The sequence below is a fragment of the Neltuma alba genome, unplaced genomic scaffold, assembly GCF_004799145.2.
Source record: "Neltuma alba isolate B1F8T4 unplaced genomic scaffold, ASM479914v2 tig00011198_pilon, whole genome shotgun sequence".
NCBI classification, from domain to species: Eukaryota; Viridiplantae; Streptophyta; class Magnoliopsida; order Fabales; family Fabaceae; genus Neltuma; species Neltuma alba.
In genome coordinates this window covers 157,537-177,272 of record NW_021635922.1, presented here as the reverse complement: position 1 = coordinate 177,272, position 19,736 = coordinate 157,537, and the positions used below count along the sequence as shown (strand labels likewise).

General features: G+C 34.7%; 2 protein-coding genes and 1 pseudogene across 2 annotated transcripts; 1 reads left to right on the top strand and 2 right to left on the bottom strand.

Annotated features, from left to right (window-relative positions):
* Positions 1-1,444: 1,444 nt before the first annotated feature.
* On the top strand, positions 1,445-3,367 carry LOC114762183 (VQ motif-containing protein 4-like). Its single transcript, XM_028951641.1, has one exon. It carries the CDS (start codon positions 1,626-1,628, stop codon positions 2,307-2,309), a length of 684 nt encoding a protein of 227 aa, XP_028807474.1. The 5' UTR covers positions 1,445-1,625; the 3' UTR covers positions 2,310-3,367.
* Positions 3,368-7,326: 3,959 nt separating this feature from the next.
* LOC114762177 (probable bifunctional methylthioribulose-1-phosphate dehydratase/enolase-phosphatase E1 1) lies at positions 7,327-12,992 on the bottom strand. The gene is made up of 9 exons (XM_028951639.1): positions 12,701-12,992; positions 12,287-12,366; positions 10,650-10,778; positions 10,257-10,412; positions 9,555-9,704; positions 9,392-9,493; positions 8,534-8,643; positions 8,325-8,443; positions 7,327-7,543 (listed from the first exon to the last, which is right to left on the bottom strand). The coding sequence occupies exons 1-9, from the start codon at positions 12,933-12,935 to the stop codon at positions 7,452-7,454; spliced, it is 1,173 nt and encodes a 390-aa protein (XP_028807472.1). The 5' UTR covers positions 12,936-12,992; the 3' UTR covers positions 7,327-7,451.
* A 5,210-nt stretch (positions 12,993-18,202) lies between these two features.
* On the bottom strand, positions 18,203-19,487 carry LOC114762178 (early nodulin-like protein 2; annotated as a pseudogene).
* Between the last annotated feature and the right edge of the window lie 249 nt (positions 19,488-19,736).

The window sequence follows — 19,736 nt, the reverse complement described above, 5'->3', positions numbered from 1 at the left end:
ATATGACAAATTACTTCAAGATACTAAATGTTATTTAAAAATATTTTTGGGTGTTGGATATATTAAAAATTAATTTATGATATTGAGTGTTATTAGAGAAATACTTTGACATGATGGGTATTACTAAAAAAAATTTGGGATACTGGATCTATTAAAAAATATTTTAGGATACTGAGTTAGATATTAAGTACTATTAGAAAAATATTTTAGAACGGTAAGGGTATTGAGAATTTATTTAGGATACTTAATAATACTAAAAATATATTTTAGAGTACTGAATTTTTTTTTTTTTTAAATAGAAAAGCACTCACTCTGTCGTTTTTCACTCAAAACGCCGCGGCTTTGAGGGTAGCGGACGGCAGCAGCGGATGGTAAGGGAAAAGGAGAGAAGCCGCGTCCTTTTCTTTGAAGGAGTGGGTTTGTCATTTTGTGAAACCTGCCCGTCTGGGTAATCTGGAGGGAGAGTTGGGTCGTCATATAATTGATGCGTGGACGACACGCTCCCTAGAGAAAAGTGCACAAACAAAGAAATAGATTTACCAAGTATAGGAATGTTAACGTGAGAATGTGCCGTCTCCAATCTCATCAACCAAAGTACTCAAGTCAAACCTACCTCATGCCCTCTTGATTTTTAAAAAAATTACATAAACATTTTAAATAAAAAAAACTAAATATGAATCATTTTTAAAATCTTATTTAATATTAATAGCCTAAGGGTTTATAAATATAAAAATTTGACTTGTGATCAAGGAGATCTAGTTGTATTTAACTTCCTTACTTATGACATATGTGTAATTTTCTCATTTAATTTTTTAATATTTTTATTAAAAGAATCATAATGACAAAGCAGCCAAATTATAATATGGCTGAAAAGAGAAGTCCATACAGCAACACACACCAAACGCCCCCGATTGAAAAAAGTTAGCAAGACATAATATAGGAAACTTTAAATAAATTAAATGATAAGCCAAAAAAATACATTCCTAACAAAGTTGTTGACTTGGTCAACCTATATCAGTCGTTAATAGTTTAATTGTTAAATTGTTCCGCATATTGTGTGTTCTTATAATTAATCCCAACATATTATTTATAATTCTAAATTTCTCAATTGAACCAAACAAATCGATAAAAACAGTTAAAATTAATAGACATTCTTAATTTTATATTAAAAAAATCATCAGGTCATTGCAAAATTACTCCTCATTATTAAAGTCTAATAAACCTCTATCATATGGATCAAATATTAAAATTTTCATAATTTTAATGAAATACTAGAATTTAGAAGTGTGATGTAAAATTATAAATGCCACCAGAATAGCATATAACCACGGTTAATCCAAAAACGAAAAAACACAAATGTAAAAAAATAAAAAAGAAATGTGGGGAAGAGAAGAGTATAAAGAAAGAGAAAGGCAGTAGGAAACAAAATAGGGGCCAATAAGCAACCCTCCCTCCTTGGCTCCTTCCTTCCTTCTTCACTACACTCTCTTGTTTCCGCTCAAGCCTTCTCTTTCACTCTTTGCTCTGCCACTTTCCATATCTCTTCTCCGAACTCCACCTTTTTCCTCTCTGCAACTCTCTCTCTCTCTCTCTCTCTCTCTCTCTCTGTGTTTAGGTTTCCATCAATGGAAATCAGCCCTAAACCTCATGACCCACAGAATCCTTCTCCGCTTCTCTCTCCCACCTCTCCACCTCTCACCTCCAGAAACATCCCCAGATCTGATTCCCACCCTTACCCCACCACTTTCGTCCAGGCTGACACTTCCTCCTTTAAGCACGTCGTTCAAATGCTCACCGGCTCCCCCGATTCCCCTAAACCCCCACTTTCCGATTCCCTTCCTCCTCCTCCGCCTCCTCCTTCTTCCAAGAGCTTCACTATCCCGCCGGTGAAGACGCCGCCCAAGAAACAGGGTTTCAAGCTCTACGAGAGGAGGAACAACCTTAAGAACAGTCTCATGATCAACACCTTCACCACCAATTTCCCTCCCAATTCTGGGCTTTCACCTCGCAAGCCGGAGATTCTGTCGCCCAGTTTGCTTGATTTCCCTTCGCTCTCTCTCAGTCCCGTGACGCCGTTGAACGACGACGACAGGACCGACCCCTTTGAGAAGTCGTCGTCGTCGCCTCTCCTGACGATGACGACGACGAACTCGCTGTCGTCGTCAGGGGAGGAGGAGAGGGCGATCGCGGAGAAAGGGTTTTATTTGCACCCCTCGCCCTTGAACACTCCCAGGGACTCCGAGCCCCGGCTTCTGCCTCTGTTTCCGGTGACATCACCCCGAGTCTCCGAGTCGGAGTCTCCTCCGTGAAGCTATGATGATTTTGTTGCTCATTTACAGAATAATTCGCGAGGTTTCTGACTTGTAGGTACAAAACCAGATGGTGAAATTCTAGTTTATTTCTTCCATGAAATGGCACAGCTCTCTGCTTCTTCTTCTTCGTGATTCCCCTGGTTTTCGTATCTTCTTCATCAAAATATCATTTTTTTACGGAAAAAAAAAATCTCTCTATCAGATGAATTTCATCGAGTCACTTTTTGGGATCCTTTTTGTCTTCGTAAGTCCTGACACAAATGACTCTTCATGTTTTTTGTCTTCGAAATATCAGAAAACAGAGGAAACAAACCATGAAGCTCGATGACATTTCGAATTGTACTAGAATACTGCATGTTTTTTCCCTGCTGTAATAGGTGTCATGTCTCATAGTACAACATCTCGTAGATTGTTTGTGTCATGTCTATCCCAGGAAAAAAAATGAAGATTGGGATAGGGAAAATGGGATGTTTTTGGGACACATTTTAATGAAGGAAAACAGTATCTATAAGGAAGACGTTGACAGAGATCCACAGAGGAGGAAGATGAAGTTTTCTTCTGCAGCTAGCTTTAGTCTAAGATATCTGTTTTGTTTCTTCATCTTTCATTTTGACTCCTATTGGAATTTTTGGAAGAAAGGCCAGATCAGATAGATTTGTCTGTATCAAATTCTAAAAAAATCTCCCTCGGATCAAGTGAACCAGAAGTTTTCTTTTTGTCATTTTCTTTTTCTCCTCCTGCTCTCGTGTTTCAAAGATGTGGATAGATATGTAGAAATTTGAGTTTAAAGAGAAGATCAATAATTAGGGCCAAAAAAAAAAAAAGGAATAATGGAAAGCTTGGATTTTTCTCCATCCCCATTTAAAATTTCTTATGGTTTTTGGATTTTGAGCTTAGGATTAGCTTAAAGTCACTGTGATTTCAAATTGCAGTTAGAATAGCATGAAAATTGAAAATCGGAACAAAGTTGCAGGATCCCCCATAGGGAAGTGGCCATTGTAATTATCGTGCATAATTTAAGATTATGATACTTAGGCAGTCATTATTGATGTTTATCTCTTCTCTTGTTAATTAATTCGTTATTAATTATTATATATCACTTTCACATATGGTTGAGTCAAGCAGCATTGACAAACGGAGGAAATGCTAAAAATGAAGAGAGAAAAAGTGGGGCTTTGGTTAAAATTAGAATCACTGCGGTTAAGGAAAGTAAGATTAAAAAACAAAAACAACGTATGAAAATTTGAAAAGCAGAGAAAATGTGAGCACTTTTTTGGGGATTTTAGGCTTTGTTTTGTCATATAGGTACAGGTAGGTTGGACCTGACTGTTTAGTATATTGGAAAATAACCACCAAGTCCTTTTCTTCTTTCTTGATGGAAAAGAGGTTGAGAACACCTTAAATTAAATTAAAAAGCCAATTGAAAATTGATCCCAAGTACATCAATATAAACAAAATCCCTTTTATAGTAGAGAACAACATTATGAACTCTAAGGACAAATCTGAAGCAAACATCCCAAGAATGAAATTTTGGATTTTTAATGAAGACTGATCTTGATTGATTTTCATAAGTGTTATATAAATTAATCCAATGAATAATATCAGCAGCAATCTCATCGTGCAGATTTGAAAAATCATTCATATCAAGCTTAATCCACTAAGCCCCTTTCTTTCCCTTATTTTCTTTGCAACTGGTTTTTTGGCTAAATTTTTTTGGCAACATAAGCATATTGTATAAATAAATTTCCTTTTATTGAAAATGTGAGTAAATTATAAGAACTTTTTATCATTTGTTGTAAGCGTTTTATGATTTCTGCACTACGGTTTGTTTTTTTCCTCCCTCTTGAAACAAGCTACTACCTTCGGCCTTTAATATAAGAGTTAGTTTGATTTTTAATTTGATTTTTAATTTAATTCTAAATATAATACTTCAATTCACTTTATCTTTTATATTTATCTATTTTTTTAAAATAGTCCTTATAGTAGTTACACATATTAAAAGTTTTATTAAATAGTACTCCTTCGGTTCTTAATATAAGACCCATTTAACTAATTTGATTAGATTAAGAAAGTTAAGTAAGTTAGTTAATTATAAGAAATGTGACACACTTTTCCTAAAACACTATAATCATCTTTCTTAATACCTATCTCCCTCTTTTACTTGATTATAGTTGAGGGAATATCCATAGGGGTAATTTAGAGAAAATTGATAAATATAAGAAATGATTCTTATATTTAGAATCAAAACTATCTTATATTTAGAATTAAAACTAATTCAACAATTGTGTCTTATATTAAGGACCGGAGGAGTAACTTTAACTAATACACATAATTAGAAAACACAACACATATTTGTTACAAATAACTAACTAAATCAATCTCCTTAATCTCTTCAAATTAGTCAATTAGGTCTTATATTAAGTATTGGAGATAGTATGTTTGACTTTGGTTTTTGGTTTCCACCGAAGACTTTGTATTTGTTTTTTTATCAACTAAAAAACTCCTATATTTTCATGAAGGGCATTTTTGGTCAACCAGTCTTAAGTTAGCCTAAAACGTACATATGTAGTATAAACTAAATTGCGGACAATTGTAGGCCTGTGCTTTGCGCCCAATCAAAAAATGAGCTACACAAGTAGTTTGACTTCCTATAGTTTTATATCATGCATATTGATTACTATACTTCATCTCTAATTTTAAAATATGTAACTTTTGGATTATATGATTATGTTCAAATACGTACGGTAGAAATTAGCAAAGGAGAGAAGGAGGACTATAGTTCAGTCAAAAGAAAGTCCTTTGCCAGAAAAAATTTGTAAATTTGAACTGAAAGTATAATCCCAGATTTCTGTTAAAATAATTTCTATATAGTTTTTTTTAAAAAATTATAAACTTTTCGGTCCAATAATTAATGTGATATATACTGTTTCTTCAGAACAGGGTTTCTAACTCCCTCTTCTTGACAAACGGAGAAATTAATTGGGAAGGTTTGAAAAGTCACCAAGTTGGAAGCAAGGACCACACACTTCACAAGTTAGGGAACAACAAAGGAAAAAAACTAGACCGAACTAGCCAATTTAACTAGAAAACTGGTGAATTGGTCTGCAGTCCGTTCTGGTTTAATTGGTGGACTAGTGGTTAATTGAACCAGTAGAAAACCACTTTAACTGGTGAAAACCGCTATTAAACTGGGTAACCCCCAGTTTGATGGGTTACCCAGTTTGATTCTTTTTTTTTTTTTTTGCATCCCAAAAAGCCCAAAACGACATCCTTTATTTTAATCAAAAAAATTTAAAAAACCTTCTTCAATGTACTCCCCTCCATCTACTTATCGCGAGGGCAAAAAATCTTTTAGTAGACCCTCATGTTAAAAAGCTGTACAAAAACTAGACCCTTGTAAGTATTATATTCATGGTTATTCACTAATTCTATATAATATTGGATACTATATATATTTTATTATGTAGATGAATAATGGACATATTATGGTTGTTCAGTTCAAGAATTGCAGCATGTTGCAATGCATATTCCTAGTCAAACTTTTGCTTCTTCTGGTTGTGAGAGGAATTGGAACTTATTTGAAAGAATTCATACAAAAAAAAAAAGATTAGAACACAAAAGGCTGAATGATTTAGTTTTCACCAACTATAATCTGCAATTGAAACATAAGTAATCTTGAAAATAGTGAATATTTTTTTTCTATTTTAATTTATTTCTATTTAATTGAAATTTTATTTGTCATTAAAGGAGTACATTGAAGAAGAGCAAAAGTTATGATCTAATTGACTATGAAAACATTGATATGGTAGATTTTTAGGTGGCTGAAGAAGATCTCATTTCAGAGTTTGATGATGGAAATATGGCTACGATTGAAAGTGTTCTTAACAATGAGGGCATTGCAAATTCAACTCTTGAGAGGGATAATGATGGTCTATATATACTCCTCCAGTCCTTGATATAGGATCTAATTATTTGGTTAATTTTGGTCATAAATATAAGACATACCTCTCATATTTATCAATTTTTTCTCAATTACCCCTATAGATACTCCCTCAACCATAACCAAGTAGAAGAGGGAGGGGGATATTAAGGAAGATGATTATATTATTTTTGAAAAAACATGTCATATTTATAATTAACTAACTTACCTAACTTCTTTAATCTAATCAAATTAGTTAAATAGATCTTATATTAAGGAGCAAAAGAGTACAATTAAGACTCTATTCTTATACAAATATATAATTATTTGCATAATCATTAATATTAATTATTGTCTTATATAAATGATGAAGATATGAACATTACTGATCCTCCACCTTCACACGATGATGTTGTTGCTCTTGCTTTTCCTCATCCAGCTGTTGATATATCAATCCATGCCAATGATCTTAGTGATGATTTTAATTTTCTATAATGAAAATATACATTTTATTAATGTTTATTTGGTACAATTAAACATATAAACTACTTTTGTAGCTTCTTATATTTTGTTAGGGATTATTATTTGTGACTTTTATTTTATTTTAATATTGTGAATTATATTATATTATTTTAATATGGTTGGTCTGACCAATAATCCTTGACCCACTACCTCAACAAGTTTAATTCCTAATCCAGTTTTTTTGTTTCTTGAAGAACAAAGATAACTTCAAACCAACTTTAAATACCTTATCATCATTCATCAATGATCAAAAGTCAAAGCCGCCCGTCCTAAATAAGTAGTATAATCTGATTAGCTTGTAACGTTAACTGAAAATTGTAAACTTGTGATATGTCAACGACAAGTTGCTCCAAAAACAGCACCACCCGCCAAGCTTAGACGAGATTTCAGGCCTGAAAAGCCATAAGCTTAATATTTCATGCATATGCAGCCTCTTAATGGTTTATACGCGTACTGATTTCATGTGGTTTTGTTGTCATTTATATATGTCTAAATTAAAGTAATGAAAACTTAAATCTTCTATGATTGGCGTGGGCAGTGGGCTTGATCATGTCCCGCCGTGGAAGACAGTCTATAAACTGTAAACCTCAATTGACCAAACTCTCTGTCAGTTTTGGGAAAGTGAACGTTATGAAGTATACATCTATGGTGGTTGCGGCACATTTAACATATTTACACAATCACTTTAACTACTACTCTCATATCTCCAAGAAGGAATTGATTGTCCTGAATCCATGATTTTCCGGAAGAGGTCCATTTCCAGGTCGAATAGAAATCATCACCTCCAATCCTGAAACATGCACATAACAAATTCATTTGCAGAAAAAAGGAACAGTTCTTACTTGGCCATATAGCCGCACGGCTGACAAAAGCATGCATTTCTCAGATCTGTGTGTGTGTGTGGGGGTGGGTGGGTCTACCTTCTAGATATTCATGTCAAAAGCAACAGCGGAGCTAGGATCTTATCGTAAAGGGCACCGAGAATGAAAAGCATTTATGGTATAGGGTTCGTATAATTTTCTAGGGAAGTGGAAATTTGTAACATCTATGATACTAAAAAAAGGTAAAATCTTGGGGTGGTCATGGCCCTACCTAACTCGCCTCCCTCCATCACCGGTTAGAAGTAGTAAAAAAGTGTTCTCAACGTATTTAGATGTTTATTTATCTGATGTTTCCTCGATCAGAGATGCAAATTACAGTATTTCGTAATGTTATTATTCACATTTAAACAAAAGCATTTGCCGTTTAATTTTTTGGGATCTTTGCACATTGATTTGCCAACTGAAGAAAGGAGTTACTCAGAAGTAAAGACAAAAGCTAGTTTGCACTAGTTCTATATGAATTGGTTTTGGTTCCCCCCCCCCTATGGGCTTCATTCGGGAAGTCAGTCATTCAGATGCTATATAACATAGAGAAAAAAGAAAAAGACACAGTGCCGAAACTGTAAGATTTGGCTTCCTCACCTTTTGATTGATAGGAGCAATAGCTCGGAGAAGAAATCTAATAGTTCCAAAAGCATCAATCATATCTATTTGGTATATGAATTAAAGTACTAATACAAAAGCACAAACCTGCAGCCTTTGCAGCAGTAGCTTCTTGAGAAACATCAGTCAAAAATAAAATATTTGACGGTTTATCAACGCCAAGTGACTCAAAAATTTCAACGTAACTGGATGTCTCTCTTTTGTTACTGCAAAAGAAAGAGTTCTTCATGATGAAAATAGCTGACTCAGGAATTCAGACAAGCACCGCCATAACGAAATATCACGAAAAACATTACCCCACTTTGGTGTCGAAAAACCCACACAAGTATTTTCTCAGATCCCCATGGTTTGTATTTCCAAATATTAGCCTCTGCGCCAACCTACTGCCACTAGAATATATGTACACCTGTAGCAAAGTTTTTAAATAGCAATTACGATGCAAATAAACATGCCTTTCGTGCCTTCCATGCAACATATGAGAAACGCGCCCACGTTTTGATTGCTTAATTTGGTCCATAATTATCCAGAGGCAATTAAAACAGGGGGTGAAATATTCAACCCATCTCTGAGAGCAAGAACCCCAATTCTATTACGAAAAAGAGGGATCCTCTTTCAAAGCCCAAAACCAAGCCATAAACTAAACCCTAATTTCAGGTCTGATGCTAAGGGATCCATTTAGTATTTCTCTCCTGTGAAAAATCTCTACCGGTCAACACGAGATAAAGGCATAAAGATAGACAGGGAATAAGTGAACTTTCTTCGCGATGAAGGACTTCATGCTGCCACTAGCCACAAATCTTCTATGTGCTTGGATACAAAAAGGAATCCACCATGTTAGCCACAGAATCCAACACACAGAGGTCAAGGAGGAGTATAAGGGAAATATAAAGTGGCATCAGGTTTTTGATGATCTAAAAACAAAAAAACAAATGAATCTTTTAATCTTATATCTAAAATTGAGATTGTTGTAATGTGTTTTTGGTTTTAAGGGAAGGTTGTGTGTATTTTTAATAAAATGGGGGCATTGTGCAATTAAGTCATCTCTCAGTGGAGGGGGACTAAAAAGAGACAGCACTGGGAGTACACTTGAGAAGACAAATACAATGAGAAAATCATCACTAATTGTTTCAGGGTAAAGAATTCGTAATTCAAACCTTTTTACCCAAGGCATGCCACTTCTCAAGTGCTTTTGGTACATCATCGAAAACTATGGCTTCCAATTCCTTACTCTCAAAACCCGTTCGCCATATATGACCCTGCATGACCAGATTTCAATTATACGATATATAAATTCCCATCTGCTTTAATCAGGTTTACCTGCAACTCTTTCAAGGCAGTGATCTTCCTATCTGCCTTAATCATAGCTTCTACATTAGCAGCCAAAGAAGCGATGACTTCCTCTTTCCCAGCATCATCTGGGGGAACAGGCACAGCACCTGCAATCCCTTGTTCCAAGTCATTTTGAACCTGGGATCACAAGGAGGTCAATGGTTCGAGTTATTTTAATGAACAAGAACAAAATAAAAATCTTCAGTTCTTGATTAGTTGAAAGTTTGAAAATCGCTTGTTAGAAACCCAATTAGGGCAAGGCTTCCATACTAGATACTTCCCTGCTACCAGGACTACACTTCATGTATGTGTGCGGTTTTTGCTGGTTTCTTTTTTCAGAATTCTAGTAGAGTATTCAATTCAAATTTTATTTCAGAGCCGTTCAGTATACTGCCATCTTCGTTCAAACATATTTAACACTTAAGTGTCTTATAAATCTGAATTAGATGCCTATATATATATCTATGTATCTATGTACGTACGTACGTACGTACGTATGTAGATCCCTAGTCCTATAATTTTTACAAACTTTTACAAACAACATTTTATATCATGTCTTTGATGCCTTCCCAAGTCTTAAATGTCATGTTATCCTATACCAAGATAACCAAGACATCTAAGAATGTAAGATGCCAGTGTATCAAATGGCTCTATAGAAACAATAATCAGACAACTCTTATAAATACATACTTGAGAGCGAAGCAGCTTAATATCATCTTGCGTCTCAGGGTTATCATATGTAGCAGATAGATGCCTACCAACATTAGCACGTGCATATGGGAAGAGAACCTCTGTAACAAACGATATGGGAGTAGTAGTCCCCTCAATGTCAAGAACAATGCAGTGCTGCAGTCCAAATGGATGAAATAATGAAGAATCTAATTTGAGACAATGAGGAACAAAACTGCAGGATGTTTCTCTTTTCTTTTATGTACTTACTGCAGGATTTTTCGAACACACTAGAAACTGCAACTTAGCGTTGCCGGTAGACAGAGGATATTGTTTCAGGAATGTGAAAAATTAACCCCTGACAACTTTAGAGGTCTAAGTTACAATCTGAAAGGTAAAATTATGTGAACTCACAGGAAATGGATCCATTTCACGCTCAGATCCCTGTGCCTTGGTTAACACATTTCGCCTCTGGCCCATCCCTAAACCGCTTCGTACTCTTTGCATTGGACCATCACTTGGAGAAGAAAAGTCTATTCCGAGCTGATAAAGTTTAATAGAAGCAACAAAGAGGCAATCACAACACTCGACCTTACGGAAAAATCATCATTTTATGGGAAAACGAGATGAATACACAACCCGCAATTGGCATAAGATGATCCCGCATAATACTTCAGAGTATTAAATGCCTTGAACTACATAAAGATGATTCAAATGGACATTTAGTAACTACTAATTCCCATGGACAAATCCAAAATTGAGTTTTATCATTGATCCATGAGTCCCACCAAACGCACAGGCCAGATTACAAACAAGCCCAGCTATCGTTTTGGGAGGCTTCAATCCACAGATCAGAAGAAAAACTACATCATGCATCATGAAGAAGAAAAAAATAAAGATGTAATTTTTTTAAAAGGACTTTTTATGTGCCATTTAATCATGTAGAGCTCCTGATTTGTTCATCACATGAATGCTGTACCATTAGATAATAGAAAACAATAAAATGATTAGGCCCATAACTCACGGGTGAATTGGAAAGGTGGCATGGCAGAAAGATACCAAGAAACTTTAATAAACAAGACTGGATTTATTTAATTGAAAGTTCATTCCTGAAGGAAAAGGAGCAGAGACAAGAAGAGGAGGAGGGGATAACGTACATAACACAAAAGTTCTTCATTTCCTTAAAGTAAAGCAGGTAAAAGAACAGCACTCAAGTATAACAACATACACAGAAAGCTAGGCCAACTTACAGAAGGAAACATACAGCTTTTAGGGAACCAATAATTCATCATAATAATCATGCCCCTTGATTGCTTTTATCATTTCCATGTGAGCCATCAGCATATTGTGTAGAAAAAAAGGATCTATCGAAATAGAAAGGGACAAAAGCAAAAGCTACAGAAAGAACCACAAGATCAAAGAGATACTTTAACCTCTCCTGCAAAATTTTTTACAGACCTTCTCAGAGCATATGGAGTAAAGTTATAAGAACATGTAAAACCCACCATCCTAAAATTGACCAAAAAGAATTAGGAAACATGATTAAGATTCAAGGGGTGGGGATTGGCAGGTGCCTTATCCCCTACCAACACCCTCCCCAAGGAAAACTATTTAGAAAAACAGAAAATCGTTTTTTGGAGAACTAGTAGTGTAAACATTCATATGACCGTCAAAGTAACCCCTGATCCCTAAACAGAAAAATTTAATTGTTCTAAAGTCACCTCTTTAATTAACTAATTAAGTCTGATGAACAGATCTTACATCCAGCATGTTTCAAATTACCTGTACTAAGTAATGAGATAATTATAATGTCTTATAAGTTATAACCCATCTCAAACTTCAGTCAAAAATCTAAACACTAAACGAAGTATCTACCATAATAATGTTAGCACATGGATAAATTTCTTAAAACCTCGCAATCTAAGTAATGATGAGCAGCTGTACTGCACATGCTATGTGGCAATGTGAAAATCAAAATAAGGAACATTGCCAATGCCAAACTCTACATTTTCAGATACTACAGCAAGTAATAGAATGTAAATTGATTTTACCTTCGTGAAGAGAGACCCATAATCAGAAGACTTTGGAGTTTTAGGCAGGTGAGGTTTCGGAGATGGAGCAGACAAACCACCTATCAAAATTTGAAGAAAAAGAAAAACAAAATGGCACAAGATAAAATGGATAAATTATCCTCCACCAAGCCATACCTGAATTCAAGCATAACAATTTAAAATCTGCTGCAACAACTAATATATAAAATGAAAAATAAAAAACAACAGAGAGTAACAATACTCGCGACACAATTGATATCTGGTAGGAATAGGAATACCCAGAAAGATTCCAATACCAAAATGACGAGGAAAACCACCGGAGTCAAGATGGAAAATGCAAATACTGGAATCAAACGAACTGTTCTAATACTTATCCCATCAATCGCAAACAATGCCAACTGATGATATTGATACCTGAAGAGGACATGACCATAAGCTGCTGTGGTTTACGAGTGTAGTGATCGTGGACTTTAATGGTGGTGCTTCCAGATGTGCCTGAGGCCCGCCCAAGATTGTAGAAGTGGCGAGAGAATCCAGAAATCAGAACTCTGGTCTCTTTCGCTGCCATGCTTTCTAGGTGTGCCTGCGATGCTGTGCCTATCTTTATTCCGTTCACAGCCATTGCCGGTGCTGCTGCAGCAGCAGCCATGGATTCTTGTGAAGGAAAACGATGAAGCAAGAGATAGCAGGGAAGAAATGAGTGAGTGAGTGAGTGGAGCGAGCTAAACGCGTTGGCTATCGTCAGGACAACGGAAGGTGCATTTCTGCTTTGCAATATCTTTTTTTTTTCCCTTTTACCGGAAGTTTTGACCGTTATTTTTTTTTTGGCCATTTTTTTTTATTACCGGTATTATATTTTTTAAGAAAAATTACTTTTTTTATTCAATTAATTTTGATTCCATTAAAAATAAATCCCTAAATTTAAACTCATTACAATTTATCTTATAGTTTTTTTCGAATAATATTTATAATTTTAAATCCTTAAGCTTTATGAAATATACAGTTTTATTTTTTAAATGATTCTATAGAATCACTGATGAAAGAAGTCACTATTTAATGCCAGTGATAACCGCTTCTAATATCATGCATAGCAAAACAAAAAAACAAAAAAAAAACCTGTAGATCTTAAGCATGAGCCCACATTACTGGCCCAAAAACAAGAAAACAGAATGATGATATGGCCCATTGTGAGGAAGGTCAAAATTTAGTTAATAAAATTACCTGCAATACGAGGATAACTGTAGGTGAAAAAAATGGAATGGAAGGTTTAAATTTGTCTATATGGAATTACGAAGAACACGAGCAATGTTACTAGGTTAGCTAAATATGCTAGTGTTATGAAAATGAGAAAGTTAGAATAGAAAGTAGAAAGAAAATAGTAAGACAAGAATTGAAAGAAAAAACAACGAATATTTCTCATACACTTATACAGGAGTTATTATATACAAATGCCTCGTATATGGCCTCTATTTATAGGCATCCAACCATTAAAGTCTAATCTAAGGGTTACAAAGAAATGAAGAAGAGAATAACAACAATAAACATGAAAAACTCCTCTAAAATCATTCATTGGAGGTTTATAAGTTTAAGACATTCAAAAATAAAAAATCTTATGAAGAATCATAAGAGCTGAGGTTATGAACATCCACATAGATACAATATATATATATATTATATATATATATATATATATATATTTGATAAGCTAGAAAACAAAGAAACAAATACAAAGACAAGTAATGTCAAGCGATGAGAAGATTCTCAAAACAGCATCTGCACTAGGAATTTGTTAACCCAAAGCTCCATCCAGGGCCACCTCCACAACACACTTCGTGGCAAGCTTGGTGCCATCTTCCTGGGTCACTTGGCTCTAATTCGCCACCATATTAACTCCTTTGAGCTTAGACACCGTACTTTTCATGCAATTCACAACAGCAGAGGCCCTAGCTTTTACCGTGGTCATATCAGTACCGGAATTCGAATGAATGAATTCATTTCTCACTCTCCAAAGAAGCCAACAAATGATTATGAAAGTATTTTTCCCTTCTCCCTCCCTGTGACCAGCTTTCTTCTTGAAGTTTAACTGAAGCCAATCTTGGAGTTCACTTGAGAAGATACTTTGATGAAACTCGGGCTTAACAATGGTTTCCCAAAATTTCTTTATACCAGGGCAATTACGGAGCACATGAATCTCGTCTTCCAGAACATGTTTACATCTATCACATGTTCCAGTTTGATGCCGACCTTTCTTCTGTTTGCGTTCATTGGTAATGATGAGACGCTCACGTTGTAACAACCATGCAAAAGTTTTACACCTTTGGGGTACATTCAACTTCCGCATTCCATTCCAGTTCCTGTTACACTCTTCTCTTGCAGGGTTAAGCGATATATTAGCAGACTTCGTAGAGAAACGTCCGCTTTTATTCTATTTCCAGCGAACTACATGGTTTACCTTGATTATCGAGCGTTTCCTGCAGGCCTGTTTTAATGTGACCCTAATTATTTTTGATGCCTCTCCATGTATTAGACCCAGGCTTCTTGGAATTTATTTGTGGTAAAAGGTCATTCCCACACCCGTATTTATAACATCTAGTAATTTGAATAGATTTTGTTAACACCTTTGATGGTTTAAATCACTTAATTTATTTTATACTCTTATAATCTTATTTACAAGTCATTTTTAACATATTTTATTAAAATTAATGAATACCTTAAATCTTATTAACTGTCTTAAAATTTGATTTTTAAAAATAATGATAATAAGGGATAGTTACATAAAAAAATAATTGATAAATATTTTCACCAATCTCAAATATAACACTCAGTTATAACATCAAAAAAACTATTGTAACAGAATTTTCAAGATATCCAACTTAACTTTCTTTCTTGTTTTTTTTTTTTTAAGAAATGAAAGTTTAACGAGGAAATTTTAGTAAACTTAATTATAGGGGATATTTGGACATTTCTAAAAATGCTTTTTAAAAGTAATTTTTTACAAATTGAGACACTCTTTTAAACACTTATTTCATATATCATAAAATTACTTTTAAAATTATAATTTGGTTTCATCCAAACACTTTTATTTTTAAAATGGATCATCTTTGCATTGCACGGGAGAGCTACGCGGCTTGGTGGCCACAACTCATGAGTCCACAACTCTCATTGCTTTTCTCGACATGTCGTTTTATTTGGGGGCCACGAGATGTGTCGTTTTGCTTTGCTTTTGCACTCATACAAAAGCGCTTTAGCCTTTATGATAACCTAGTTAGGTGCAGTAGGAAAAAAAATTAATATTATTTAAGTAAAGAGTTATTTTTATTTGAATTTAATAAGATTTTTCGTGGCAATGAATTTAATAAGAACTAAATTTAGACAGGTGATAAGATTGGGTAACAATGTAAAATAATTTTATGACACGTCTTTTTTAAAGGGAGCAAAATTCAAATTTAACACCTACATTGAAAATAACTAATGAGAATACTTGACTAGTTTAATTTAGAAGTAAAGGGTTTTAAAAAGATGAACTGAGTTGAAATACTTCTTCTTATCCATAATATAAAACCTTAGTTAGAAAAAAATTATGATCTAAAATATAACACAATATCAAGATAGTTAATTTAATTTTGTTCACTTTTATCCCCATTAAATGTAAGAGAAAGAATATAGATATGAGAAATAATAAAAATATAACATTAAAAATAACTTTAGTATTTTTTTCGGGTAAAATGAAAAAATTCGGTCATTTTAAGACAAATTTAATAACTAAATTTTTATTTTTTGATATGTAAGAAAAGTTAATAAATTTTTATATTATATTATAAATGGATGTATTTTATTAAACTAATGAGGAAGCAAGAAACGCATAATATTGAAAAAATAATAATAAAAAAAAGGGTTTGGGAGAAAATTTGCGCGGAAAACAAGGAGGCCCCAATTATTAAATACACGCATGAGCATCGTGTTTGCGGAATCCGGCTTTTCGGAAAGTGCACTTTTATAAAGCTAATAGGCTGCTTGGGACCTAATCCTGGGATTATATATATATATATTAATTTTTATCGATGAAGGGTGCTTGATTGTACTGATTTTCAATCGCACGCCAAAAAAAAAAGGCCAAAAACTAAATTATCTTTGAAATTTGAATAAATTTTTATTTTAACAGATGCAAGAAAAGTACATTTTACATTTAATTTATTTGTTATATTTAAAATAAATTTTTATTTTAGTATATGCAAAATTTAGCTAGAAAAATCTATATTTAAAAATTTTATTGATCAGAATAACCTAAATTTATTTTCATACACAAAAATTATTGATATTCTGAAAATTTTATATCTTTCCACATTTTATATCCTTCCACTCGGTGTAATTTTTAAATAGAAACTTTTGACAGATTTTTTCAATTTAATATAAATATAAATTATTTTAAAAATGAATTAAAATTAAAAATTGCATTTAAATATTTAAATTCATCCCATCCAAGTTCGTTTAAATGATTTAAATTTTATCGCAACAATGAATTATACAAATAACATTCAAGCTTCTGATTTAAGGAATATAGGTAAGAAATGATTCTTTTTTAAAGTTTTGGTGAAAGGAACAGCGATAAATAATTTGTAGCAGCTTGCTTATCTTGAATTAATCAATCATCAAGTACACTACAAGGCAAAAATAAAGAATAAAATAAAATAAATCAATCAAGCACATCTTGCTTTACGTTAATATTAAATTCAGTTCACACGTAGAAATATCTGGATAAATTATATTTTTGACAAAGTTCATCTTAATCTTACTAGACTTTATTAAACCCTGTTGATTAATTATTAGGTCAAGATTATCAGGTTCACTAATCAATGTGTTATCCTGTTCTGGAAAATTCCCCACATGGCCTCTTTACATGAATGGCTCCATCACATCATATTATGAACCAATAATCACTCTATTATTCCTCTCTTTTTTGTAACAATCCTTCCACGTCATCCCCCTTTTGTGTGTGTGTGTGTGTGTGTGTCATTTCATGTTTTTACTTTTGCACGTTTTGGTTTTCAATCAGGACAGCCCACGTGGAGACAAATTTCTATGTTTGCTTTGTTTTTTTATTGAAACTTCTGGCTCATCCTTTTCATCACATATATATCATTTAAAAAAGGTCGCTAACTACCATGTTAATCAATACTACCTCCGGTCCTTAATATAAAACCCTTTTTGACTTTTTGTTTAGTTCTAATTATAAGACCCCAATCCATTTTTTCTCTCGTATTTATACATATTTTTTCAAGATAGTCCTTCTAATAATGATAGTTCTAACCAATACACTTAATTAGCAAGGATATTTTAGGAATGACAACACTTATTTATTACAAATAACTAACTTAACTTACTTCCTTAATCTCCTCAAATAAGTCAATTGGGTTTTATAATTAGGACCGGAGGTAGTATGTCATATTTAACTGGAAAAAAGAATTTGTTCAGTATATTTTTAATTTGACTATAACTTGGTTTTACAATTTCAACCTCAGATAACTCAATTCTTAAACTTTAACTTAATAAACATATATCTATGATTTTGTTTTGTTTTTAAGTGTTGTAGTATTTGACGTATCTATAAAATATAAAATATAAAATACTGGATGAATTAATCCTTTAATTCACTCTAAAATAACAGGGGGAAAAAATGATGACCCAATTCCGAGGTTTAATATATTTCTACACAAAATACACCACTAGCACTTTAACAGTAAAGTGCCAACTGACAACAGAGAAAATAACGCCCTTTACTGAAAAAGGTCACAATATATATCCAACGCATGATAATAATCGCCCAGCACCAAAATAAAATAAACTAAAAATATGTGCGGGGCAGCTCTCAAATAATTAATTTTAGATTATAAATAGTAATAGTAATAATAATTTCTTCTACTGTCCACCCAAAATTTCACTCAGAGCACAACTCAGCACAATGGTCCCCGCATACACCAATAAGCTTGATGGAGCTACGTCCCATGCACCTGATCCATTCGGTGGCGGCGGCGATGTTTCATTCGATGACGATGGGTTTGCAGATCCTGGCGGGCTCGCCGAAGGTGTTGCCGGTGACCCCGGACCAGATGCGGGAGTGTTCGCCGGAGGTGCGGGAGGTGACGACCCTGGAGTCGATGGCGCGGGTGATGGTGATGGCGCGGGTGAATTTGCTGGAGTATTGGCGGGGGGCGGTGGGGGTGATGTACTTGCCGGAGCCGGAGCAGACCCCGGTGTTGGGTACGAAGGCACGTTGGCAGGTGCTGGGGAAACAGCCGGAGGGGTGATCGCCGGAGATGGCGATGACGGAGATATGTTCGGTGATGGATACGGTGAAACCGCTGGAGCTGGCGATGACGGAGATATCTTGGGTGATGGATATGGTGAAACAGCCGGAGCTGGCGATGACGGAGATATCTTGGGCGATGGATATGGAGAAACCGCTGGAGCTGGCGATGACGGAGATATCTTGGGTGATGGATATGGTGAAACCGCTGGAGCTGGCGGCGATGTGGGAGGGATCATCGGTGCTGGGTATGATGGGTGTGGAGAAACTGCCGGAGACGGCGGATTAGCCACCGGAGGTTTAGAACCAGGGGGTGGCAAAACAGAGGATGGAGGAGGAGGATGATAGTAAGGAGGTGGCCTGACGGCCAAAACCACAACGATCAATTTCTGACCCTTTTCACAATAAGAATCCGTCCCACTAATAAAGTAAAAGGTCCCGATCGATCAAACTTAAACACTGAGTCACCATCTTCAAATTTCTTGATGGGGTTGGTCTTGTCGCATTTATAATAAGCCTCCTTGTTCACCACCAAAACTGAATTCGACCCCTTCTTGTACTTAAAAACTACAATAAACACAAACCCAGATTTCTTGAATCAGTCGCGAGCAAGAAAACGAAAAAACTTTAAAGGCTTGACCTTTCCAATCACATATGAACCAGAGAAAAAATCAAAAAAAAAAAAAGGAAAAAAACCAGAGAGCTCACCTATAGTGTCATTGACCTGAAACCTGTTTCTTTCAGCCCAGTGATTGTAATCCTCAGAAGGGTTCACGACCCATCCATCTCGTCCACCAGGGTAGAACACATACGCCTGAGAACAATAGAGAGAAGACTGAACAGGACGAAACAGAGACAGTACTGAGGTCTCTGAAACTCCATGAAAATGGAAGAGAAGAAGAAGAAGAAGGAAAACTGAAACAGGATTATATGAAAAAGTATATGTTTCTGTGTATTGAGATGACGTTTTTGGAAGAGAGGAGAGGGATTATGAAACTGAAGGTGGAGGAGAAGGCTGATGGGGAATGGAATTTAAAGAGAGGGGTTTTTGAATTGGGTTCAATAATAATTTTTTATGAGAGACGACCGTTGCTGATGGAGCATGATGCAGGAGGGGAACATGCGTGTCAAATGAGGGAGTCTTAG